The 27,528-nt window shown below is 36.4% G+C and overlaps 2 protein-coding genes across 2 annotated transcripts in view; one reads left to right on the plus strand and one right to left on the minus strand.

Moving 5' to 3' along the window:
- The window catches only part of LOC123530053 (son of sevenless homolog 1-like), a 40,018-nt gene extending 26,358 nt beyond the window's left edge, over positions 1-13,660 (plus strand). The window contains exons 16-24 of the mRNA XM_045310744.2: positions 1,372-1,528; positions 1,949-2,050; positions 2,933-3,088; positions 4,439-4,621; positions 5,313-5,430; positions 5,987-6,159; positions 6,875-6,991; positions 8,020-8,269; positions 9,137-13,660. Coding sequence (XP_045166679.1) covers positions 1,372-1,528; positions 1,949-2,050; positions 2,933-3,088; positions 4,439-4,621; positions 5,313-5,430; positions 5,987-6,159; positions 6,875-6,991; positions 8,020-8,269; positions 9,137-9,675 — 1,795 coding nt within the window. The 3' untranslated portion in view covers positions 9,676-13,660. The remainder of the gene's footprint in view (positions 1-1,371; positions 1,529-1,948; positions 2,051-2,932; positions 3,089-4,438; positions 4,622-5,312; positions 5,431-5,986; positions 6,160-6,874; positions 6,992-8,019; positions 8,270-9,136) is intronic.
- Positions 13,661-18,454: 4,794 nt separating this feature from the next.
- LOC123564351 (ribosome biogenesis protein NOP53-like) overlaps positions 18,455-27,528 on the minus strand; it is a 39,532-nt gene continuing 30,458 nt past the window's right edge. Inside the window, exons 9-14 of the mRNA XM_053517661.1 lie at positions 26,062-26,117; positions 23,572-23,691; positions 22,428-22,494; positions 20,495-20,577; positions 20,177-20,233; positions 18,455-18,523 (exon numbers count right to left, since the gene is read on the minus strand). Of these exons, the coding sequence (XP_053373636.1) occupies positions 18,520-18,523; positions 20,177-20,233; positions 20,495-20,577; positions 22,428-22,494; positions 23,572-23,691; positions 26,062-26,117 (387 nt within the window). The 3' untranslated portion in view covers positions 18,455-18,519. The remainder of the gene's footprint in view (positions 18,524-20,176; positions 20,234-20,494; positions 20,578-22,427; positions 22,495-23,571; positions 23,692-26,061; positions 26,118-27,528) is intronic.

A 27,528-nucleotide genomic window follows, 5' to 3' on the forward strand; every position in this document is an offset into this window, starting at 1 on the left:
GCTTTTGTGATCGCGCAGCGTCCGTCGTCCGTGTGTGCGTCCGTAAACTTTTCCTTGTGACATCTCTAGAGGTCACAGTTTTCATGGGATCTTTATGAAAATGGGTCAGAATGTTCATCTTGATAAATTCCAGGTCAAGTTCGAAACTGGGTCACGTGCCTTCAAAAACTAGGTCAGTAGGTCTAAAAATAGAAAAACCTTGTGACCTCTCTAGAGGCCATATATTTCACAAGATCTTCATGAAAATTGATCTGAATGTTCACCTTGATGATATCTAGGTCAGTTTCGAAACTGGGTCACGTGCGGTCAAAAACTAGGCCAGTAGGTATAAAAATAGAAAAACCTTGTGACCTCTCTAGAGGCCATATTTTTCATGAGATCTTCATGAAAATTAGTGAGAATGTTCACCTTGATGATATCTAGGTAAAGTTCAAAACAGGGTCACGTACCTTCGAAAACTAGGTCAATAGGTCAAATAATAGAAAAACCTTGTGACCTCTCTAGAGACCATATTTTTCAGTGGCTCTTCATGAAAATTGGTCAGAATTTATATCTTGATAATATCTAGGTCAAGTTCAAAACTGGGTCACATGAGCTCAAAAACTAGGTCACTATGTCAAATAATAGAAAAAAACGACGTCATACTCAAAACTGGGTCATGTGGGAAGAGGTGAGCGATTCAGGACCATCATGGTCCTCTTGTTTCATCTAGAACTCCAATTAAAAAATTAGACCACTTCTACAGCCTAGTAAGACTGATTTGATAGCCTTTTGGTAGAGCGTCAAGTGCATGAGCTTGTGGGTTCGATCCCCGGGCGGGGCGTATGTTCTCCGTGACGATTTGATAAAAGACATTGTGTCTGAAATCATCCATCCTCCACCTCTGATAATTTATGTGGGGAAGTTGGCAGTTACTTGCGGAGAACAGGTTTGTACTGGTACAGAATCCAGGGACACTGGTTAGGTTAACTGCCCGCCGTTACATAACTGAAATACTGTTGAAAACGGCGTAAAACCCAAAACAAACAAATTGATCCCCAACCACATCATACAAAAGACAAAAAAATGGTACCAGTAGCTCTCTTGCTTGGCACTCGGCATTTAAAATGGAAACTGACATCTCTCTTTTCTCATTCCCTGTGGCAGTAGATTCAGGAACGGGGTGTCAATAATGATTAAAATAAGTTACAGAGCTCGCTTCACAACCAATCTAAAATGAATTTAAATAGAATAAACTAAATTCAAATTATCTAGAGTAAGAGATTTGGAGTGCAGTAATAGAGGGAAACACACCTTCATTAGCTCTCTGAATTTCCTTTAAAATGATATGAAATATCTGAATTTAGAAGACTATATATTCTTTTTTTACAGGGTGGTTAATGTGTTACGGCACTGGGTAGATCACCACTTCTATGACTTTGAAAGAGATTCCAGTCTTCTGGAGAAGTTAAAACAGTTTCTAGACACAGTCAAGGGCAAGGCCATGAAAAAAATGGCTGATTCTATTTTAAAAGTTATACAGAGAAGGGTAAATATATTGAAAGTATGCTGTCATAACAGTGTTATTGATAATCATATAGTTTATTTAAATCTAGACTTTGGATGAAAATTACATTTCTGATATTCAAGATTTCAGCAGTCGTAGTACAAATTCCCATACTTTTATGGCTCTATTATATTTATTTCTACACAAACTGTTACTTGTGATTGAGATGTGACCCCTACCTTCTGTTGTTCAAATATAGTTATCTACCCTATTATACAGTCATTGGTACAGGAGGTAGAGTTTGAGAGTCCAGCCATTCATATTAAAGTGATTCAAGATCAAATAAATGTATTTTACAAGGATTTTGCCTAGATTGGTTGTTAAATGAGTGGAGGGGGTGTTTGCCTGATCTAGGTTTGTGCGAATGAAACAAGACTCTAGATTAATCTGTTGCTTTTTCAGACGGAATTTCCAAATGCAGGACGAGAGTTCACATACCAGAAAACACCACCCACAATAGAGTGGCATCTTACACACAATAAAAAAGAGTTTGATCTCTTAATGGTAGGATTTATCACTTGGTTTTATTCTCTATAAAATATTAAACATTTTAGCTCATCTAATTTTTGTTAGGGTGATCTGTAAGTATGGTTGGATTGAGAGTTGATTGAAGCCTTCATCCTCTGTGAAAATTTTTACTTAAATATCTTCTCATCTGAAACTTCTGGTCAGAATTACACCAAACTTGGTCAGAAGCAGCCTTGTTTTGATCTCTCAAGATTGTTCAAACAGTTATGCTTGACATTAGGGCCCATGTTCATCAGTGTTTGAAGTGTGAAACTCTCAAATGTTTAATTCTGTTTTTGTACATTGTTACATGAGCTGAGAGAGTAATGAAATTTAGCTTGATTTTTCATTCAGTATCAGGTTTCATAAATATAGACATGCTATTAACAAAGTAATGACAACTTGCATATTTACCATTCATAAGTCTGAGTCTGAATTTCAAGTTTTAAATATGATGAGTATGGGCTCAGAGCTAATAGGAGGAAAAAACTTTAAATAACTTCTCTTGAACCACTTAATGGATCTTCATTGTAAGGTCCTGTTTTAGATTTTTAACTGGCTCCGCTTTGCCCATTCTAAGGGCTACCAGAGCTAAAAAATGTAAAAGCTTAGGCGTGCAACTTAGGCCCATTTAAGCCTTTTGTTTGAATATGTGTCTTATTTGTTGAACTAGTTAAGTGAGTGCTTAATGAATACTTTGAGAACCTTTTTTAAGTATGTACAGGTTTTGAGGGTTTTTTTGTTGTACAAAGTAAGTCTGGTTAATCCAAGGATAAGACATAAGATCTTATGAATATGAAATAATATCAGTTTAAGGTAAAAAAAAAAAATCTCATGGGAAATTTTCCAATTGATATTTCTGTGTTATTGTTTTTGTAGTTACATCCCATAGAAATAGCTCGACAGGTTACTTTACTAGAATTTGACTTGTATCGGGCAGTCCAGCCGTCAGAACTTGTCGGAAGTGTTTGGATGAAAAACACGAAGAATAAAACATCTCCAAATCTTCTCAAAATGATTGAATTCTCCAACAGTGTAAGTACCGGCAGATTTGAATATATTCATGTAGTTTAATTAAAAAAGATAACAAAAGATACAGAATGTTTGAAATAATTGTTAGTCAGTATTCTTTTTATGCCCCCGAAGGGAGGCATATAGTTTTTGAACCGTCTGTCTGTCTGTCGGTCTGTCAGTCTGTCGGTCTGTCCGCAATTTTCGTGTCCGGTCCATATCTTTGTCATCGATGGATGGATTTTCAAATAACTTGGCATGAATGTGTACCACAGTAAGACGACGTGCAGTGCGCAAGACCCAGGTCTGTAGCTCAAAGGTCAAGGTCACACTTAGATGTTAAAGGATAGTGCATTGATGGGCGTGTCCGGTCCATATCTTTGTCATCGATGGATGGATTTTCAAATAACTTGGCATGAATGTGTACCACAGTAAGACGACGTGCAGTGCGCAAGACCCAGGTCCGTAGCTCAAAGGTCAAGGTCACACTTAGACGTTAAAGGATAGTGCATTGATGGGCGTGTCCGGTCCATATCTTTGTCATCGATGGATGGATTTTCAAATAACTTGGCATGAATGTGTACCACAGTAAGATGACGTGCAGTGCGCAAGACCAAGGTCCGTAGCTCAAAGGTCAAGGTCACACTTAGACGTTAAAGGATAGTGCATTGATGGGCGTGTCCGGTCCATATCTTTGTCATCGATGGATGGATTTTCAAATAACTTGGCATGAATGTGTACCACAATAGGACGACGTGTCACACGCAAGACCCAGGTCCGTAGCTCAAAGGTCAAGGTCACACTTAGACGTTAAAGATCATTTTTCATGATAGTGCATTGATGGGCATGTCCGGTCTATATCTTTGTCATTCATGCGTGGATTTTAAAATAACTATGCATGAATGTGTGACACAGTAAGACGATGTGTCGCGCGCAAGACCCAGGTCCGTAGGTCAAAGGTCCCAAACTCTAACATCGGCCATAACTATTCATTCAAAGTGTCATCGGGGGCATGTGTCATCCTACGGAGACAGCTCTTGTTATAACTTAGCAATTATGTTTAAATTCTAAAACGCTGGATATGATGGTATGCGGTGTTTGTCAGCCTTAGCCTTGGCTATAAATTCCTGTACAATGAATTTTTGAACTTTTCATGTTTGTGTACACAGTTTTCTTTTTTACCGAAATTGTAAAAATATACTTTTAAAATTTCAAGTACATTAAATGTTTTTTTCTGTGTCATTTAAGTTTTGCTATATATACTGTGTACCTAGCTCTTTGACCAATGTTTATGGCCATTTCATACATTATCACATTGTGTAAAATGTTTGATTAAAATTGTTTAATGTTTACAACACATTATTTGTATTCCAGTTAACATTCTGGTTGGAGAAGTGTATCATTGAGACAGAGAATTTGGAGGAACGTGTTGCTGTAATAAGTCGCTGTATAGAGATAATGGCAGTATTTCAGGAGCTAAACAACTTTAATGGTGTTCTAGAAGTTGTCAGTGCCCTCAACTCTGCTCCAGTCCATAGACTAGAACATTCATTTAGTGTAAGTTCCAGTGTTATTGGTTGAGTCAGAGAAAATAATCTAAAATAATCTGTAGTACACGAACAACTGATTTAAAATGCTATACTGACATTTCTGGCAATTTCAGGGCAGCCTCTTTTATCATTAAATGCAGGAATTCACTTAGCATATCCCTGGAACCCATGTATCCTTAATCCAATAAGAAAAGATTAATGAGATCATTTTATAAAATACCATACCATCATTAATTGGGATAGAATGTGTAAAAAGTGAACCTGTCAAAATATTGCAACTTTGGCATGTAATTATCTTATATATAAGATGAAAGTAGTATGTGGAAATTTTTGCTCTGACTTTTCTACATCATCCAGAGAAAATGTCAGATTCAGTCCTCCTGAAGTATTGATTTGTGTCCTTGAATGGAGACCATTGATCACAATACACTAAAATCCATGTAAAATGTATATGTTTGTTCGTCTTATACCTGTTAATAGTAGAAATGTCCTTATTGTCATTATTCAGGAGGTGTTGTTAACCTCCCTATTGTTGTTGTTATTCAGGAGGTGTTGTTAACCTCCCTGTTGTTGTTGTTATTCAGGAGGTGTTGTTAACCTCCCTATTGTTGTTGTTATTCAGGAGGTGTTGTTAACCTCCCTATTGTTGTTGTTATTCAGGAGGTGTTGTTAACCTCCCTATTGTTGTTGTTATTCAGGAGGTAAACCACAGATTGATCAAGCTGATGAATGAGTCAAAGGAGTTGAACTCGGACCATTTCAAGAAGTATACTGAAAAGTTACGCTCCATAAATCCCCCATGTGTTCCATTCCTAGGTAAGTGTTATATATCATTACTATGCTGAGTTATCACGCCTTCCAAACTGTTTTAAAATTATATTATGCAGTATTTGACTTAAGGTCATTGATCTGGAAAACACAGAATAAAGCCAGGATTCTGAGTATGGAAATGGTAATCATGATAAACTGGCAAAAGGTGATTTGGCAACATAACTATCCTTCTAAAGTTATGCTGATTTTATAGCTTAAACTTGGAAATCTTTTAAGTAACGATATTTTACCATAGTAATTAAATACTATTAATGTTCTAATATACAGTGAATTTGACCTTTGTATCTAAGCTTACTGTCTGGCGCAATATTTACCAGGTGTAACAAATTTTTTAGGGTTTGGTCATTCTTTATTTTACCAGGTTTACAACATTCTACCATAATATTTGGGTTTTACCAAAATCCAGAATTCATTCAGGTTTTATTCTGTATTATGACGTTTGCAATGTTTCCGAGTTTGTCTACCACCATTTTTATGAATTTATAAAATCTTTGATTTTTGACAAATTTATAAAAGTAAGTAACATAACAAATGTTTGCAGGAATGTATTTAACAAACATTCTAAAGACAGAAGAGGGAAATCCAGATTTTCTCAAACGAGACCAAGAAGGCCTCATAAACTTTAGTAAAAGACGGAAAGTTGCAGAAATCACTGGGGAAATACAGCAATATCAGAATCAGCCGTACTGTCTCAAGGTCGAGCCAGATATACGGGTAATGCTTTTTTTGATGTTATATAGCTGTAAAATTGATCAGATGTTAGTTCACTTTAAGACAGAAGTTTTGCTAGAAAGATGTTTATTATTCAAATGACCACATAAAGGGAACCATAAATATATCCCAAGCCCATTCTAAGGTCAAAGCTTGAAGATTTCTGTTTTTGTGGAGGACTTCCAGTAGCATCAGTTCAATGAGTAGCCTTCAAAAATAACAAAATTATTCTAGAAAGAAGTAGGAAGCAAGTTTTGCATAGCTTTAATGCTTGGTGGTTTAAATCATTATGTTATAAAATAGTCACAGACTGACTCTCCCATAGTTAAGCTGTCAGTACCAGCTGTCAGAACCAGCTGACATGTTGTACGTAATGAAGTGACATTTGTGGAAATTTCTTTCATGTTAGGTCAAGCCACATCCACAGGAACAATTGTAATTAATTATTGTAATAAACTGGTGTATATTTAATGTGCAGGAATTGCTCAATTATTGTTAAACTTTGATATTTTAGTTTAATATGCTTAATTTATGCGGAAATACTTAACAGAATTCATAGCCTCAAAATATGTTTTATTTGCAGTGTCTTTCAGGATTTCTTTTAGAAATATTTGTAGTTTGAAACATTCTTTGAGAATTTATAATTTTTTAAAACAAGGTATCTTAGAGAGTTTTTTGAGAATATAGAATTGATAAAAAAGTGTTAACTAAATTTCAGGAATTCTTCGAGAATTTAGAGCCGCTGGAAGGCAGAGATGAGAAGGCTTTCAATGATTATTTGTATGAGAAATCATTGGAAATAGAACCAAGAGGAAGTAAACAAATTCCAAAATTTGTAAGTACATCTCTGTTATATGTATATCCGTGTTTATTGTAAACATCATGACCTATTGAGATTAGTATTCAGTTTTCTACATTGTATGTAGTAAACAGAAATAAGGAGTTATAATTTACCTCTCTTAGAGATGCAAAGGAATGTCAGATTAGGGACCTCTGGGGCTGAATGGTGGCGTTGTTGACTGGATCACTTGCCCTTTATTGCTATTAGTTTGTAACTCTTCTTTGGTATAGAATGATTTCATGTGAAGAAACCAACCAGCTGGTTTGTTGAAGGTAGGTGGTTCTACCGAGATGCACACCCAAGTGTGAAACAACATTCAGAGGGGTTCCTTTATAAGCTGGAAAGTCACCATATAACAAATAATTGTGCCAGTATGATGTTTAATCCAATAACAGAAATATCAGTTTACAAATATTCTTGTCTAAATGAAGATTCCTATTTTAATATGGCATAACCTGAAAATGAGTTTTTTTCCTATCATCTTACTTGTTTCCTTTGAACTACATGTACATAAAATTTGATTTTGGAAGAAACATAAAGATGTTTAAGAAAAATGCTTAACAATAGTTATGTCTCCCACCACACAGTGGTGTGGGAGACATTGATTTACTCCTGTCTGTGTGTGTGTCTGCCTGTCACAAAGCTTGTCCGCACTCTAAGGCGAACATTTCTCATTCGATCTTCACCAAACTTGAACAAAAATGTGTTTGCTAATTAGTCCTCGGCCAAGTTCGATAACTAGCCAAATCGGCCCAGGCACTTCGGAATTATGGTCCTTGAACATTATTACCGATACAGTGTTGTAGACCGGTTACTCCAACATGTGTATACCAAAAGGCCGCAAACAGTATACAAAGACTGACTTACTATTCAGATGATTAGGCAGTTGTGGGAGACATGCGCTTTTCTCAAAAGCACCTCTAGTTTTATCTTCATTTGTTATATGACTTAGATATTCAAATAATTTTCAGATTTATTCAAATAATTTTCAGATTTATTTAATGTCTTTATCATATTTTTAGCCTAAGAAGTTTAATTATTCCATCAAGTCACCTGGCATTCGTCCAATGTCACGCCGCAGTGATGCACAGTCCAGAAGTCATGCATTCCCATTCACAGCATTTTCTGCTCCCGGATACCAGAGGATAGAGGAGGATCCTGAATCACAATCACCTCAGTGTATGACTCCGCCCACTCCTACCACTCCCATAAGTCCCTGCTCTGTGTCAGGTGGCGATAATGGGGTTTTTTCAACTGTGGCATTAGGCCAAGGTTTGTTTCACCATCTTATTACTATCTGTAATCAGCAAAGGTACCGGGTATATAACTTTGCTTTATAGTTGTCTGTTTGAAATTACTTTGATTTAGGATCAATTTTGAACCACTTCATTTTACTGTCTTTATGCCATAATGTTGATGTATTGAAAGAATTGTAAATTTATTCCTTGCAAGACTTCAGTGATACCAGACATAAGGCTGAAGAAGTAAACAGAACATGCATACATAGCTGATATCAATAAAAAAAAATTGTTAAAGCCTGATAAAGCATCTAGTTATTCTGGGAGAAAATGTTAATATTTGTATACAACCATGAAATGAGACATTCAACATGATCACCTATAGCGAGCAGTTGACATCAACAGTTGTTGTGCATTCTCTAATTTGAAATGTTTTTACTCAGTATTCATCAAACTTGGTCACAGTCTTAGTGGGCATAATATCTTGGCCAAGTTCAGTAACCAGCTGGATTGCCTTAGAGACTAGAAACAGCTGGAAACTCTCAGTCATTCTTGTGTTATATAACTGCCCATGAATTTCTTAAAATTTTGAAAATATCTACTTAATGACCTAAGCATTTCTTATCCAGTATGAATGTATATGGGCATATTATCGTGGCAAAGTTTGATAATCAAGTGGAAAGACTTAGTTGCTGTAGAGTGGAGGTCCATGAATTAGTTGAATTTGTGAAAATTGACGACTGATTTGCTCAATAAGTAGAGTATTCTACTGATTTGCTCAATAAGAGTATTTTAAAACTGAAAAGTTATTTGCTGTGACAGGCATATAAATTGTGACGGTTTGCCACTCTTGTATTTCATAGTTTTTCAGGAAATGGTAAACTTTTTTTGTCTTTTTCAGGAGCAACTTCATCACCAAGTGCGAATGTTCCAACTGCTGAATTGGTTTCTCTTGTATCTGACACTGAACTGCCTCCATTACAGCCCCCTCCTCCCCCTCTCCCCCCACGAAGGAGAAATACAAACACTCGTGACTCAACATCCAGTAGTGCTAGTAGTGATGTGTTCATTAATAGATGTTCTCCTGAACCCCCTCAAGTTCCACCTAGGACAGATCATGATCAGCCGCCCCCTGTACCCCCACGGCGGGACTCTATGTATAATACAGGGGTGCAGCCTAGAACTCCTACTCTAGTTTCACAAACACGAACTGTTCCACCCGTCACATCACGGACGCAAAGTGTGTCACAATTGCCCATAGCTTCTGTTCAAAACATGCAGGTGCATAGTGCTACATTACCGCGTTACCATGGAGATAGAGACTCAATCAGGAGTGATAACTTGGATAATATATTCAATTTCAATGGAGAAAATACTAGTGATATTCCAGCATTGCCGCCAAAAACTTACAGATCACATGCTCGCAAACAAAGCAGTTAGGTGAAACTAGCTGCAATAAATTTCAGTCATTTTGGTGCTGACTTCACATGGTTTGAAATAGAAAAAAAATGTTACATCACATCGAATTTTGTCTTGTTGACATGAAAAAATGTTAAGATAGTAATATTATAAATATATGATTTATTGTCATCTGTAAACAACTTGCTGTTAAAATCTTGATGTTTTTTCCACTTCCAATTTTGTCCATACTGGTTTATTTTGTTGACAATTTCTAGTGAAATATTGAGAGTGACTAAGATTAAATTCAAGTGTACCTATTTAATGGGTTTATGATATATATATTTAATCTAAATTTATATTAAAGATTTTATTTTAATGATGTCTTTTGACAACAAGGACATGTTTTTAGCTAAGAATGAGAATCTGATGCATTACGTTTGACTGTCATTTCTTTGACCGTAAAAGATGTCACATGTTAGATGTCCCTGTATACTGACATGTGCATAATTCCACTGTAATGGGCCCCCGAGATGTCTATGAAAAATCCTGTGTAAATTATTGTCTATAATAGACAGACCTAGTGTGGTTACATGTATTGAAATAAACTATATGTGAAGTCAGCACGAGATTTGATATGAAGTATATGTGTATGTGGTGATTTACCAGTGCTATGTGTGACATGTACATCAGTGATATACAGTGCTCAATGTTCTACTGTAGTGTCAGCCAGTATATACATGTGTGTTGCTTCATGTGGCAACATTTATCTATAGTCTCACTACAGCCAATCATTTGCTTTAAGTATTTTCCTTCCATATCTACATACATGTCATTCTGATATATATATATGTATATCAAAATTAAATTCAACTTTGGATACAAAAATATGTCATAGATGCACCAGAAGTGTGAGTTGAAGAAATAAGTGTTTGCATTTTACCACACAGATTTTAAGATCACAGTGTCTTATAATTCCATTCTCATATCATTGTACACATATAGAAGGCTTCATTTACTAAGTAATCATCAGTCAGTCTGTTTAAGAAGGCATTTTCAGTACAAGTTCCATCTAGCATACTGTTTAGGAGACAGACGTTAATTCAGTTACTTTGCATTGAAGGTACACCTTGCTTTATGCATTTTAAGTATTTAATTCAAATGTTGTCCCTTATATAATAAAAAAACACTTAACAGGCAGTGACTGTAACTATAATGCAGAAATTTTAACGTTATCCATGTCAGCTGAGGTAACAATGATTAGCTTTTTATAGTGAAAATTTTCTACAGGGTGCTTAAAAATTCTGTGTACACATTGAAATGACATATTTTTCTGGTAACTTCATTCTTGTCATGTGAAATTGACCCTTTGAGAAAATAGATGTTGTGAAGTTGAGCTCAAGTAACACATGTGTTTTATCTTTATTCATATAACAATGATTGTGATATGTACATACACTTCCATGAATATGGCTTTAACAAGCATATTAATTAAGGAGAAATGAAACATTTGATATTATTTAAAAAAAATAAAAGTGGGGGTGTGGGGGGGGGGGGGGACATATACAAATTTAGATAAGGTTTTGAATTTAGAGTATATAAACAGGGTTTTAATATATTGCAATTAAAAACAGTAAACTGTATTTTTTCATAAAATGTATGAAACTAGATCAACAATTGGTTAGGAACAGGTTTTTATTTTAACACACAGTAAGTTCTCCAGTCTTTGCCCTCTGATTGTTCAGCATATTTTCTATTCATTATGTCATTTTCAAAAGTGATCCTTGTCCATTTGGGACCTCTATGGACGAGTGGTTATGGTCACTTAACTCATCGCTGTGGATTTGAAACCTCTCTTGGGTTCTAAAGTTCTTTCATGAGAGGAAGTCATCCAGCGGGCTTATGGTGCCAGTCTGTGATGAAATAATCCCTGGTTGAGTACCTGGGTTCTTCCTCCACCATCAAAACCTGGAAAGTCACTATATGACATATACTATAGTATTAGTGTGACATTAAACCCAACGAACAAACGTTCTCTACAGGGCTTTCGAGGAGTTTTATACATTACATTTTCTGTTCATATCCTAACATGATATAACATTACTTTCCGTTCAAGTTATAGTGAAGTCAATTCACATATGTATTCAATGCTTGAAACAGTGCTGACAATAACCATGTATCCAAAGTTGAATTTTTCATCGATATATATACTTCTGCTACTTACATAGATATTTGTTAAAAAGTTTTGTTGTCTAAACCTTTATTGAAAGACTTCCTCATGGAATGTATACAGTCTATAAGAAATGCAGCATGATATTGCAGAACAGAGATCCTGTATATGTAGTAGCACTAGACATTTACATGTATCTATATAGTTCTAGAAAACAATAAGACCAATGTTTAGAAATTTTTCTGTATTTTTTTTTTTTTTTACTGTATGAACTTGATCAAGGGGGACATAGAACTTTAAAAAAAACATGCTGTAACAGGCTTTAGCTGGTAATTTCATTAAATTTTGTCTATTGAAATGATAACTATAAGTTAAATTTACTGTGCACACTCTCTTTTCGGTTATAATACAACATGCTTTTCTTCTGCAGTGTCTGGTCTGTTCATGCCGCAAAACTGCTTGCATTGAAAGCAATTTTTACAATAGCTTGTTAAAATGAGGGCTTTGATGAAATGTTTTGTGATTTAAAAAGTTATTTCTGGATACTGCAATCAAATTTGCTCTTGAAATTTTTTTTACAAATATGTTTCGTTGAAAATTTGGGTTTATTTCTGATATTTGCTTCGGAGGGTTTTGTATTATTTATTTTAATTTGAAGCAGTCAAGTAAAAAAAATGCTTTACTTTTGACTTTATATAATCTGTAAGCAATAGACAACATAAACAAACAAATGGCTAAATTTAATATGTAGGATTGTATGTTTCAGCAAGAGCTGGTCACTCTTGTAAAGAAATAAAGTCTGATAGCAGAGGGTCTCTGTGATAACAATAAATGGACATGTGCAATACTTTGTTCTCTCTTCTCAAACATTGTCAACATAATCTAATGTTTCCTCTGTGACTTTATCACTACTATTTAAGAAGCTACTTAATTTGCCCATGTGTGATACTGCATAATCCAAGCATTAATCATTGCCTTGACGTAAAACTATTCCAACTGTATTTATATGAAGGAGCAGATATAATAGTTTTGCATGGAGGCAACAGGTTATAAAATCTTACAATTTATGAATAAATATAGACATGAAAAATTAAATGTTGGTATATACTTATACATACGAAGCATAATGAATTGGATCAGTTCAGATCATGGACATGGTCTGATAAATGTCCGGTTGCATCCTTACTTTGGTTGTTGTACGTAACTGTAGCTCTCACTTTACATTTCGATGTAAATGTTTCATTTAGCAGGTGGATCTGGTCTCAGAACACTGGAATAATTTTGTACCTTTGTATACACCACTGTTTTAAAGACACAAGTTTAAACCATAAAACCTATCACGAGAATAACAGTTTAGATCATTGTGGGTATTTTACATTTAGAAGCTTTTTAGGAACTTGAGCTCTGGGACAGCTTGCTAATTTCATGCATGATAGATTTCCATCAGTTTACAAATTTACCAGAAACGTTAAAAAAGTTTGAAGCATGATGTTTGAAGGTTTTCAATTAATCAGCAGAACATTGTTTTTTTTATTGGCATTGGTTTCATTTTGATAAAGAAATCTTAATTTTGCTGTAGTTTGACCTTTACTGAAATATAACTTTAATTAGGTTCTAATATCTCTAAACACAATTCAGATTTAGTTTTTTGGTTAATCAGTTGCTAGGCGATAGTTTATTGCTGCAGAACAGATCCACCTTGCTGCCTTACTATCACCAGAGAAGCTTACAAACAACATTGGCAGAGTTAAAGCATAATGTGTTAGTGTATGACATGGACTGGTTTATACTGCTGTCTGGGATAGGAGCATGTATAGCTGTGTAAACAAATAAAAACAGAAATGTTTGAAACAAAAAGTCTTCTTATTGTTCTTTATCTTTCATATAGTAAGCCATTTGTATGTGCAGGAGTGCATATCGCGGGCTTAGCGCAAAACGGTTGTAACTCCTTCTTTATTTCATATAAGTTACAACCGTTTTGCGCTAAGCCCGCGATATATAAACAATAAGGATATATATACATGTATATATAAAAGGTAAAGAAGTGGTTATACTTATAATAAAAGTCACCCATTTCCCAATTTTGATTTCTTTCAACGTAAAACGTGGAATACCGGTAGTCTTGGCCAACTTCATGCACACTTATAAAGGGCTTATAACTCCAATTGTCAAAATGAACCAGAGTGCCAGAATGTCACAATATATGCCCGTCACAGCAAATTTCTTTACTCTAGCACCTGTATTTGCAAATGGAATTTTAATTTTGTGGTTGTTTAGTAATCACTGTAAGTCATTTGTTTTTCTAAGTCCACAAAAAAACTCCTTACCAGGTAGAGATACCTTAAAATACACCTAAAATTTGAAAGTAACATCTATGTTGTACCACAGAAAAGTGGTCTTGTTTTTTCCCTACGGTCAGTTATGAAAAAGTTACAATATAAGTTATTTATAGTAACAACTAAGGGAAGTTAATCTTAAAAAAAAAAATTGTAAGTCCACACAAAAATCTTTACCAGGTACAGACTGGTCAAAATACACCTCATAATTGGATGTAGCATGCATGTTGTACTACAAAAAAGTGGTCTTGATTTTTCCCTACAACTAGTAATGAAAAAGTTACAATATAAGCTATTTATAGTAACAACAAAGGGAAGTAATTCTAAAGGGAACTGTGCATGACACTTCGTCTCATGATGGTGTATAATTGTGCCAAGTTACATCAAAAGCCCTCCATGCATGAAGAAGAAATGCTTCGGACAAAGTCATTCTTGTATCTGACCTTTGGCCTCCAAGTGTGACCTTGACCTTAGACCTAGGGACCTGGTTCTTGCGCATGACACTCCGCCTCGTGGTGGTGAACATTTGTGCCAAATTATATCAAAATCCCTCTATGCATGAAGAAGAAATGCTCCGGACAAGCTTTTCATTCTTGTATCCTTTGACCTCCAAGTGTGACTTGACCTTAGTCCTAGGGACCTGGTTCTTGCGCATGACACTCCGCCTCGTGGTGGTGAACATTTGTGCCAAGTTATATCAAAATCCCTCCATGCATGAAGAAGATATGCTCCGGACAAAGTTTTCTTTCTTGTATCCTTTGACCTCCAAGTGTGACCTTGACCTTGGACCTAGGGACCTGGTTCTTGCGCATGACACTCTGTCTCATGATAATGAACAATTGTGCCAACTTTCATCAAAATCCCTCCATGCATGAAGAAGATATGCTCCGGACAAAGTCATTCTTGAATTTGACCTTTGACCTCGTGTGACCTTGACCTTAGACCTAGGGACCTGGTTTTTGCGCCTGACACTCCGTCTCATGATGGTGAACAACTGTGCCAAGTTTCATCAAAATCCCTTCATGCATGTAGAAGATATGCTCCGGACAAAGTCTGTGGACGCCGCCCACCAGGGGCGTTCCCATAATACGTCCAGTTTTTCAAACGGGCGTATAAAAACTACAAGTTTTCTCCTCCCGAAATTGAAGTGGTTTCACATAAATGTTCCACTACCAAATTCCTTCAGATCGTTTCATTTCATACAGAATTGAACTTTGAATGACCCTCTACCAAATTCAAAACATGGCCACCATTGGGCTTTGCTAGTTTTCTCTGTGGCTATATGGAAAATGAAAACCTTCTCAAAAATCCACTGTCCCGACAAAAGTAATTTCACAGCAGTTTTTTTCTGTCGCTTTACCAAATCTCTTCAAGCTTTCTGTTTCAGTAAAAAGATTAGATATATAGTAAACTTATACTGTTTTTGCCCTGTCCGTTCGTCCATCACACATTTCAAATCAATAACTGGATAGCCATTTGACCTAGAATCTTCAAATTTCATAGGGTGATAGCGCTAAAGGAGTAGACGACTCCTATTGCTGTTTGAGTTACTCAAAGGTAAAGGTCATGGGTTGAACATGTCAATCCGTCACACTTCATTTCTGATCAATAACTGGAGAACCATTTTAACCTAGAATTTTCAAGCTTCATACAGTGAGGGGGCTTACAAAGAAGAAAACCCTTATTTTTTGGGGTCACTTGACCAAAGGTCAAGGTCACAGGCCTGAACATGAAAACCACTTAACCCAGAATGTTGATACTTCATAGGATGATTGGACATGCAAAGTAGATGACCCTTATTGATTTTGGGGTCACTTGATCAAAGGTCAAGGTTACAGGGGCCAGAACATGAAAAACCGTTTCCGATCAATAACTTGAGAACCATTTGACCCAGAATGTTGAAATTTCATAGAGTGACTGGACATTCAGAGTAGATGTGGGATCACTCGAGGGGCCTCCGTGGCCCGAGTGGTTAAGGTCGCTGACTTCAAATCACTTGCCCCTCGTCAATGTGGGTTCGAGCCTCGGAGCATTGAATTCTTCATGTAAGGAAGCCATCTAGTTGGATTATGGAAGGTTGGTAGTTCTACCCAGGTGCCCACTCGTGATAAAATAATGCATTTAGGGGCACCTGAGGTCTTCTTCCACCATCAAAGCTGGAAAGTTGCCATATTACCTATAAGTGTGTCAGTGCGACTTTAAACCAAACAAAATAAATTTGGGGTCACTTGATCGAAGGTCAAGGTCACAGGGGCCAGTATATGGAAAACCATTTCCAATCAGTAACTCGAGAACCATTTGACCTCTAACCTTTAAACTTCAAAGGGTGATAGGGCTTACAGAGTAGATGACCCCTATTGTTTTTGGGGTCACTCGATCAAAGGTCAAGGTAAAGGGCCTGAACATCAAAAACTGATTCCAATCAGGAACTTGAAAACCACTTGACCCAGAATTTTGAAACTACATAGGACGATTGGACATGCAGAGCAGATTGATTTTAGAGTCACTTGATAAAAGGTGAAGGTCACCGGGGCCAGAACATGGAAAGCCCTTTGCAATCAATAACTGGAGAACCATTTGACCTAGAACCTTCAAACTTCATAGGGTGATAAGAGTAGATGACCCCTCTTAATTTTGGAGTCCCTCAATCAAAGGTCAAGGTAACAACGGCCTTAACATGAAACCGTTTCCAATCAATAACTTGAGAACCACTTGACCCAGAAAGTTGAAACTTCATGGGATGATTGGACATACTGAGTAGATGATCCCTATTGCAGTCACTAAGCCAACCATCAGTGTCTCTGACTTTCGCTCCCGCCCCCATTGACTTCTTGCCTATTACTACTATGCTTTGGGGAAGATGTGCTTTACTACAAAAGCACATTCTAGCTATCATTTGTATAAAAACATCGCTGCCAGGGATTGGACTAGTTTTTTTGTATATGGCTGTATAGAAAACTGAAAATCTCAGAAGCCACTGGTCCATTTTGAAATAATTTCACTCTTCCAAAATGATTCAATCCAGCTGTGAATCTCATGTGAGCGATGTAGGGCAATCATAGCAATCTTGTTACTCTTAAAACTCTAGTAGTCACAATTCTGGCCAAGTCTTAATGAAACTTGATTGGAATGTTATCCCTAGTAAAGTCTCGAACAAGTTTGTAACTGGGCCATCTGGGGTCGTAAATGAGGTCACTAGATCAATTAACAGGAAACCTTGTTATATGCGTGAGCATTTTACTTCCATAGATGAAATACAAGGTTCTAGTTTTTTTTCACAGTTCCAAAGGTCAAAGGTTTTGGGATCAAATCTTTTACCTACATGAGCTGTACCTTTAATGAATTTGCTACCACCTACCAAAAGTGATAGAAAAAATTTCACATCTTCAAGGTTGCCATAAAAACAATATTAGTCAACCGTAATTTTTAACATATTATCAAAGTTATACAGTATTATGTTAATACTCTTAAGCTTCCTGTGTTATTTTTACTAGACAGTCATGATACATTTTGTCTCTATTTTTCCTGGTTGTTACCCTATATTTTTAACTGTCATGCAAGCATTATTAATTTCTTCTCATCCTGTTCAGTGTTCGTATTATTTTTAGGAATGTACTTCTGCATTATCTGTGATACTAGTTAATCATATTTCATGCCTCTTTATGTCACGTCATTGGTGACAAGGACCACAATAGAAATAAAGGTTTTATTTTTTTGTGGGTTATCTTTGGTACTGATGTGCATATGGTTCATTACTCTTAAGAAAATGCATCACATTTGTTCGCACTGTGGTACCAAGTCCGTCTGTTTGTCTATCTCGCCGTAAACCCTTGGTTCAGTTGAGCTAAAATCAAGAGTTGTTTGCACAACATGTATTGCCCCACGACGGGTTGTCCCATTTTCAGTAGCATGATTACTATTATGAATCTACTAGCCCCAAAAACATTAGGTGCCATTTACTTCATAAGCCCAATCATAACATCAAGTTTGAATGTTTCTCAAGTTGTTGAGCAAAACCATTTCCAAGGTTTAGATCCCTGTGACCTTGACACCCCAGTCATGTTATCAAGTTTGAAGGTACGGCGTCAAGTGGTTCTCAAGCTATTGAGCAAAAACCGTTTTCAAGTTTCAGGCTCCTGTGAACTTGACCTTTACCCCAAAACATTAGGGGTCATCTACTTCATAAGCCCAATCATGCTGATAAGTTTGAGGGTTCTGGGCCAAGTGGTTCTCAAGTTACTGATATATAATGAAGAAGTGTTTTTTTTTCATGCTGTAGTTATTACAGAATTGCCTGTTAATATAACAACAGAAAGAATCTTTAATACTTTATTGCAGCATAAAATAACAATTTTCAGTGAAAATTTCATTCTTTTACTTCTACCTGAAAAAGAAAAAAAATACTATTAACTGTTAAATTAGTAAAAAGTAATACTACATAATTATGGTCTAAGAAATTGCTATATGTATTCCTACTAAAATGAGTTTCAAATTCTCATCTTGAAATGTAAATAAAATTTTGTCTTGAACATGTATATAAAACTATTAGCATAAACAAGTGGAAAAAAAGCAATGACAGTATTGTTCTGTACTTTGTATTTATGGTACTGTATTGCTTCTGTGACCCATTTCTTACCCAAAGTGACCTAGTATCCAATCTGACCTACATTTCATAACAACAATCTGACCATGCTATATTTAAATCAGGTAGAACATTAATCAAGCTTTTTCTATTAATTGACCTAGTGACAAAGCTTTTGATTGTAGCTGATGGAGCACTGAAATTGAACTAGATATTCTGACAAAATTTCATGACAATCTGGTATGAAATGTGGCATCTAGTATCATGTATGTAAACAAGATTTTTCAATGAACTTACCAAGTGACCTAGTTTTTTGAACTCTGGTAACCTAGATTCAGAGCTTAACCCGGGTAGAAAGTGTGTAACTTTGGAAGAGGACCATAATATGCCACAGGTATTGAAAGTTCCAGAGCCAGTACGAAGTGATTGCAAAAAATAGTGTGAAAGATGATAAACACTATATGCTTCTTAGGTCTTTAAAATTGGGTGAAAAAAATACACACACCATTGGAGCTGGCTGAGGGTGTTTTGGAAGGTCTCTTTATTACGGTTATCTGCATCCAATGGTTCATGACAAGATGTTGTTTAAAGGTATTTCTATATTTAACTCTTGTGGCCCCTAAGAGGCCTGGTGCCCCTATTTGAAAAAAAATGGGAGAGGACCTTACAACCACGTTACAGACCAAGTTTGTCCCTAAAACTCCATATCCTTATCATCTAAAAATTCTGGCTATCTCAAAGACATTGTCAAGTCCCATCCCAAAAACACATGTACAAATGTTGAGGCAAGAAATGCACATCTTTTCTCTCACCAATTAAGGGCAACGCAACTAGAGCTTTTACTCAAGGCGATTAATACCCCCAAACACCACTTTAATACAGGGAAAGTAACATGTTATGCTCATGACCACTGACTCTTAAATGTGACCTTAACCTTTGACCTAGTGACATGATTTGTGCACTTTGCATTTCATCCAACATTCAATATTAGTTTTATGAATATCCTTCCTTAGACTAAGAAGATATGGAGTGGACAAAAGTTAAGCTATTTCATCTTTGACCTCCTACTGTGACCCTGACCTTGGACCTAATGACCTGGGTGTGCACTCTAACTCTATGTTTCATCTATATGAAATTATCAACTGATGCTAATTTCATGAAATTAGGTAGTTGTTTAGAAGGTATGGAGTTGACACAATTTTTAAAAGCTATTTGATCTTTGACCTCTGTGACCTTGACCATGGAACTAAATCTGATGTTACCATATTAATGAAATGCCTAATCTTAATAAGCCACACTTACACAACATGCTCAAAACATCACAGTAAGTAAAAACACGTTTTTAGAATTCAAGTACCATGCACACTTCCACCATATTACAAGCAGTCTTTGAACTCTATTTCTAAGGACAGGTAACAATTTAATAAGTTATTTTTACCAAATTTTTATACTCACTTGATATCCCTATGTGACTTCTTCTCAAACACTTTTGGCTTGTATTTTTTCTGTTTCCTGTAAATTAAAAAGTAAAATCGTGCTCTTTAATTCAAGTCATTCTCAAGTAAACATATGCATTAATCGTAAATCACTGTCACTATTACAGCCAACGAGCAATACATATATGAATCATGGCTGCACTATATATAAATATCATACACTGATAAATGAATTCTATTTTTACTTGCTTTCAATTTTGTTGGAAAAATATACTGTTATTCTGGCTTTTTAAAGGAACTGCCTCCATAAAATATTGCTGATGATGAGGTAACTTACTTTGGAATGGGTCTACCTCGTACTTCCAGTATATTCCGCTTCATCATGCTGTGGTACCTATCCAGTAATAAATTGCCCTCAGGCTGAAAGAAAATATTTATCAATATAACAAAATTATCTGTAAAAGATATGCTACAAGGGTAATCAGAATATTTTGGTGGAAAGTAACTCCTGAAAGCTTAGAATTACAGATCAAAACAGGTAAGCAAAATCAAAATTATTTCATAACAAGAGGACCATGATGGTCCTGAATCGCTCACCTATCCCCACATGACCCAGTGTTGAACTGAGTATGACGTCGATATTTCTATTATTTGACATAGTGACCTAGTTTTTGAGCACGTGACCTAGATATCATCAAGATAAAAAATTCTGACCAATTTTCATGAAGATCCATTGAAAAATATGACCTCTAGAGAGGTCACAAGGTTTTTCTATTATTTGACCTAATGACCTAGTTTTTGAAGGCACGTGACCCACTTCTGAATCTGACCTAGATATCATCAAGGTGAACATTCTCACCAATTTTCATGAAGATCTCATGAAAAATATGGCCTCTAGAGAGGTCACAAGGTTTTTCTATTTTTCGACCTACTGACCTAGTTTTTGACCGCACGTGACCCAGTTTCGAACTTGACCTAGATATCATCAAGAGGAACACTCTGATCAATTTTCATGAAGATCCATTGAGAAACATGGCCTCTAGAGACGTCACAAGAATTTTCTATTTTTCGACCTACTGACCTAGTTTTTGACCGCACGTAACCCAGTTTCAAACCTAACCTAGATATCATCAAGGTGAACATTCTCACCAATTTTCATGAAGATCCATTGAGAAATATGGCCTCTAGAGAGGTCACAAGGTTTTTCTATTTTTAGACCTACTGGCCTAGTTTTTGACCACACGCGACCCAGTTTCGAACTTGACCTAGATATCATCAAGGTGAACATTCTGACCAATTTTCATGAAGATCCATTGAGAAATATGGCCTCTAAAGAGATCACAAGGTTTTTCTATTTTTAGACCTACTGACCTAGTTTTTGACCCCACATGACCCAGTTTCGAACTTGACCTAGATATCATCAAGGTGAACATTCTTACCAATTTTCATGAAGATCCATTGAGAAATATGGCCTCTAGAGAGGTCACAAGGTTTTTCTATTTTTAGACCTACTGACCTAGTTTTTGACCCCACGTGACCCAGTTTCAAACTTGACCTAGATATCATCAAGAGGAACATTCTGACTAATTTTCATGAAGATCCATTGAGAAATATGGCCTCTAGAGAGGTCACAAGGTTTTTCTATTTTTAGACCTACTGACCTAGTTTTTGACCACACGTGACCCAGTTTCGAACTTGACCTAGATATCATCAAGGTGAACATTCTGACCAACTTTCATAAAGATCCCATGAAAAATGTGACCTCTAGAGTGGTCACAAGCAAAAGTTAACACACGCACGGACGGACGGACGACGGACGACGGACGCCACACGATCACAAAAGCTCACCTTGTCACTTTGTGACAGGTGAGCTAAAAAAGACAGTCGTTACAAAACATCATTTCATGTTAATCTAAGAAATTCATGAAAATTGTAAAGTACATTGTAAATGACAGCCTTTCAATAATTTCTTAAAAGTAAAACTTCCTTCTTTTAAATCAGATCTACTGGTAACTTTTTTTTGTGATAAAATCTCTTCTCTAAAATGCGCTAAAGGCACTGTTAGTCTGGTTTCATATTCTTCCAAGTAAATTATGAAACTGGGACTTAACAGCTTCAAATATTCTACTGCCATAAAACTGTTCATAATTTATTTTTACAGGAAAAGCATTATAAGGCACATTAAGTTTTGTATTTTAAAAAGTTAATCTAAATGTCAGACAAAGATTGCTGATGAATATGGACCCAGTAGAATAATTAGGTCTACAAACCTTCATCTCCCTGAGTGAGCCTGTCAGTTCATCACTTAGTTTCAATTCTAAGTCAGGTTCTTCATATCTAAATTTCTAGTTAAAGTTTTGTTTTTCATGTGTAAGTCAGTCAACAACAAACAAATATTTACACTGTAACTATGTTCCAGTGAATCAGTATACCTTAAATAATTCGAGAACAAATCTAGTATGAACAAATACTGATGAAATTTTCAACAGACCTTAGAAAAACCTAGTCCAACTCGTGATGTAATTATCACTTTCCTTTCATTTCAGTCTGATATTATGTCTATCTCGACCATGTCTGGAAACATGATGCACATCCTAACATAAATTGTAAGCTCCAGAGTGTAAGAAACCAAAAAAAGATTTTAATTTGCTGTAGGTAATATATTTATCTCATGAATAAAAACATTCATCAGCATGTTATGCATAAAACCTAATACAAAAAACAGCTATAAAATATATGCATGAACATACGGCATTTTAATAGCACAGTCATGCTGGATTTGTCCAACGCACTAGCTTTATCCCCAATGTTCATCAATGAACAAGCACAGGAGAATAGATAAAAAGACAGATCTCTCCTCAAACATTTTTTGCTTTCAGATGTTGTAATTTGATGTTAGATTCTTGTAAAATACAAGTAATAATCGCTAATAAACTTAAAATTAGCCCGATACGGTGTGCTCCCCATGAACTCTTATCCGGTACCGTTACACGACGGCGAATGAATATGCCAACAGTGACGTAATAAGGCTGTGACATGAAATGGATGCTTTGTAAAGCATACAGTTATTGAAATGTGCTTATCTTCAAGAAAGCATGTTTGTCAGGCATGTAATGCAACATACTTAGACAAATTGAGGCAAAACCTTAATATGTATAAAACAGTAGTTTTTTAGGGCTATGCATAACATTATTATTCATAAGGGACAATTTCATTGATTCTAACCAAATACACCCCATAAAAATAATATTTTCTTTTAACTTGTCTCTAAAATCCTTAAATTTATGTCTCCAAAGAAGCAGTTCAAAAGCATGGAATTCTATACCCAAGGAATGATTAAACAGTAGCAGTGTATAAATCTTGTTACCGGAATGTCAGTGAAGTAACACTAAAACACTATAGTAAAAAGGATACTTGTTTTTACTGAGTGTTTTAGTTCTATAAAGATCTCTGGCTTTCTTTTCAGCTCTTTTCTTACCTCTGCTTTCAAGCAATTTATCCTTTGCCTTAATCTCTGCTTTTATAGATTTTAATCTGCAAATATAGGAACATAATTACAAAACTTGATGTTTAATATCCACTACAACATTTACCACAACTGAAGAACATCCCTAACACATACCTCAACTATCTAGTAACATTAAAATTTATTTATTCAATGCTGACGATCAAGTAAGCTCAACTGCAAAAGCCTCAGATGGCAAGTTGAAATGTTGCAAGACTGTGAGTGGAGAAAACTTTGAGTTCAGAGGTTGTGAGGACTGCGAGTTCAGAGGTTGTGAGGATATTGAGCTGAGAGGTCTATGAGTTTTGTGGTAAGGAAAAGTGCTACTTCAGAGGTTGTGAGGACTGTGATTTCAGAGGCACTGAGAATTGCGAGTTGAAAGTTCATGAGGACTGTGAGTTCAGAGGTTGTGAGGACTGCGCATTCAGAGGTTGTGAGGACTGCGAGTTCAGAGGTTGTGAGGACTGCGAGTTCAGAGGTTGTGAGGACTGCGAGTTCAGAGGTTGTGAGGACTGCAAGTTGAAAGTATGAGGACTAAAAGTTGGAAGGAGTTAAGATGTTGTGAGGACTGAAAGTTGACAGGTTGTAAGGACTGCAGGTTGAAAGGTTGCGACATCTGCGAATTCAGAAATTTTGATGTCTATATGTTCAGAGGTTGCAGTGATTGCTAGTTGAAGCTGAAAAGGCTCCAAGTTGAAAGTTTATGTGGACAGTGAGTTTAGAGGTTGTGAAGATATTGAGCTGAGAGGACGGCGTGTTCTGGTGTAGTGAAAACTGCTACTTCAGAGGTTGTGAGGACTGTGATTTTAGAGGCAGTGAAACTTGCGAGTTGGAAGTTCATGATGACACTGAGTTCAGAGGTTGTGAGGATCGCCAGTTCAAAAGGTTGTGAGGTCTAGAAGTTAAAAGGTTCTAAGGGCAGGGAGTTAAAGTTTTTTAGGACTGTGGGTTTGGAGGGTGTGGGGACTGAAAGTTAAAAGGTTGTAAGGACTTCAAATTGAAAGATTGTGAGGACTGTGAGGTCCTAGAGTTAATTAGTTATGAGGAATGTGAGTTAACAGGTTGAGAGGACCGACTTTGAATGGAAAAACTGTGAGAAATTAGAGTTCTGAGGATGTGAGGACTGCAAGGTCTGAGGTTTTGAGGATTGTGAGTTGAGGTTGTGAGGACTGTGAGCTTAACTGCTGTGAGGACTGCGAGCTGAAATATTGTGAGGACAGCGAGTTCAGAGGTTATAAGGACTAAAAGTTAAAAGGTTTTGACAGTTGTGTTGAAAGGTTTTGAGGATTGTGAACTCAGTGGTTGTGAAGACAGCAAGCTGAAAGGTTGTGGGGGCTGTGTATTGAGAGGTTGTGAGGACAGCAAGTTGACAGATTGTGAGGGTGGCAAGTTGTGAGATTGTGAGGGTGGCAAATTGAGAGGTTGTGAGGATGGCAAGTTGAGAGATTGTGAGGATGGCAAGTTGAGAGGTTGTGAGGATGGCAATTTGAGAGATTGTGAGGATGGCAAGTTGACAGGTTGTGAGAATGGCAAGTTGAGAGAGTGTGAGAATGGCAAGTTAAGAGATTGTGAGGATGGCAAGTTGAGAGATTGTGAGGATGGCAAGTTGAGAGATTGTGAGGATGGCAAGTTAAGAGATTGTGAGAATGGTAAGTTGAGAGATTGTGAGGATGGTAAGTTAAGAGATTGTGAGGATGGCAAGTTGAGAGGTTGTGAGGATGGAAAGTTGAGAGATTGTGAGAATAGCAAGTTGAGAGGTTGTGAGGATGACAAGTTGAGAGATTGTGAGTATGGCAAGTTAAGAGACTGTGAGGATGGCAAGTTAAGAGACTGTGAGGATGGCAAGTTGAGAGGTTGTGAGGATGGCAAGTTGAGAGGTTGTGAGGACTGCAAGTTGAGAGGTTGTGAAGAGGTTGTGAGGACAGCAAGTTGAAAGGTTGTCAGGATGGCAAGTTGAGAGGGTGTGAGGATGGCAAGTTGAGAGGCTGTAAGGACAGCGGGTCGAGAGGTTAAGGACGGCTGGTTAGCCGTTGTGAGGACTGTGAATTGCAAGGTCATTAGCATAAGGCAAAAACACAGAGAACATTTTCTTTGAAATTCAGGAAAAAGTAAAATCCAATTTTTTTATATGCCCAGTATATATTAGCAATTCAATGTTTTAGCACTATTAAAGAATGGTTATTATAATGTATTTGTTTATATCCATTTTTCTGTCAAAATGTTATAAACATACAAACAATAAATATTTTTTAAGACAAAGAGTCTATATATTCCACTATATTTCTATTCTATTCTGTAAAGTTAAAAATTCTTTTATTCTGCTAAATAGCATTGCTTCTAAACTACTAGACTAAAGTTTATTTAATAGACATAAATAATATATAGATAGTTTTTTATACCTGAAAAAACTGTTATCTTTTATTCTTTTCTGCTTTTCCTTTTCAGCTAATTGTGCCTGAAGAGATAAAAAACAAGTACAAAACCGTTATATCATCATTTACTAGAAACACAAAATCAAATGCAAATTGAATTACTGTTTTTGTTTTGCACACCTTTACTTTTTAAACAAGAGCACCGCAATGCAGAGCAATATACGCTCAAAGGTATGACCTTTGACCCCTAAATGTGACCTTGACTTTGAAGTGAGCCATCCGACATATGCGCTCTGCACATCGTCTCGGTGTGGTGAACATTTGTGCCAACTCTTTAAAATCCTTAAAGCAGTTCAAGAGTTACAGAGCGGACAAGAAACAAAGTCATATGACCTTTGACCCCTGAGTGTGACCTTGACCTTGAAGACAGCCATCCAAAACATGCGCTCTGCATGTCATCTTGAGATGTGGTGAACATTTGTGTTAAGTTCCTTCAAGGGGTTCAAGATTTACAGAGTGGACACGAAATTGCTAATGGATGGACAGACGAACACCCATGTCATAACATAATAGGTCCCTTCGGGCGTATAATAATGACACAGGTTTACTATGACATAACTATTTGCCCACATTATGCTTACATAAAAGCTATAATGCATCACCTTACATTGACAGAGACATGTACAGGTGTATTTAAGAAGAGTTGTTTTAAAACACTTATACTCCCATGATGGTGTCCTAAGCTATGCCCTTGATATTGACCTATTGGCATAAAACACAAGAGTTCATCAACTGACCACATGCAATCATCCTATTAAGTGTGTGGACTGTGGATGAAAGTGTTCTTTAGTTATTGAGTGAAAATTGTGTCACTGTGACCTTGACTTTTAACCTCAAAAAACAATAGGGCTCATCTACTGACCACAAGCACTTCCTATGAAGTTAGATAATTGTGAAACCAAGCATTTACAAGTTACTGATTGGAAACCAAGTGGTACATCGACCAACAGACAGACAGACAGACAGACAATGAGCGAAACAAAATACCCCATTGTAACAAGAGGACCATGATGGTCCTGAATCGCTCACCTGTCCCCACATGAGTATGACGTCATTTTTTTTTTTTTTATTTGACATAGTAACCTAGTTTTTGAGCTCATGTGACCCAGTTTTGAAGCTGACCTAGATATCATCAGGATAAAAATTCTGACCAATTTTCATGAAGATCCATTGAAAAATATGGCCTCTGGAGAGGTCACAAGGTTTCTTATTATTTGACCTACTGACCTAGTTATTGATGGCACCCAGTTCCGAACTTGACCTAGATATCATCAAGGTGAACATTCTGACCTATTTTCATGAAGATCCATTCAAAAGTATGGCCTCTAGAGAGGTCACAAGGTTTTTCTATTTTTAGACCTACTGTCCTAGTTTTTGACCGCAGTTGACCCAGTTTCAAATTTGACCTACATATCATCAAGATGAACATTCAGA

Source organism: Mercenaria mercenaria, chromosome 1 (genome assembly GCF_021730395.1).
Source record: "Mercenaria mercenaria strain notata chromosome 1, MADL_Memer_1, whole genome shotgun sequence".
Taxonomy (NCBI): domain Eukaryota; kingdom Metazoa; phylum Mollusca; class Bivalvia; order Venerida; family Veneridae; genus Mercenaria; species Mercenaria mercenaria.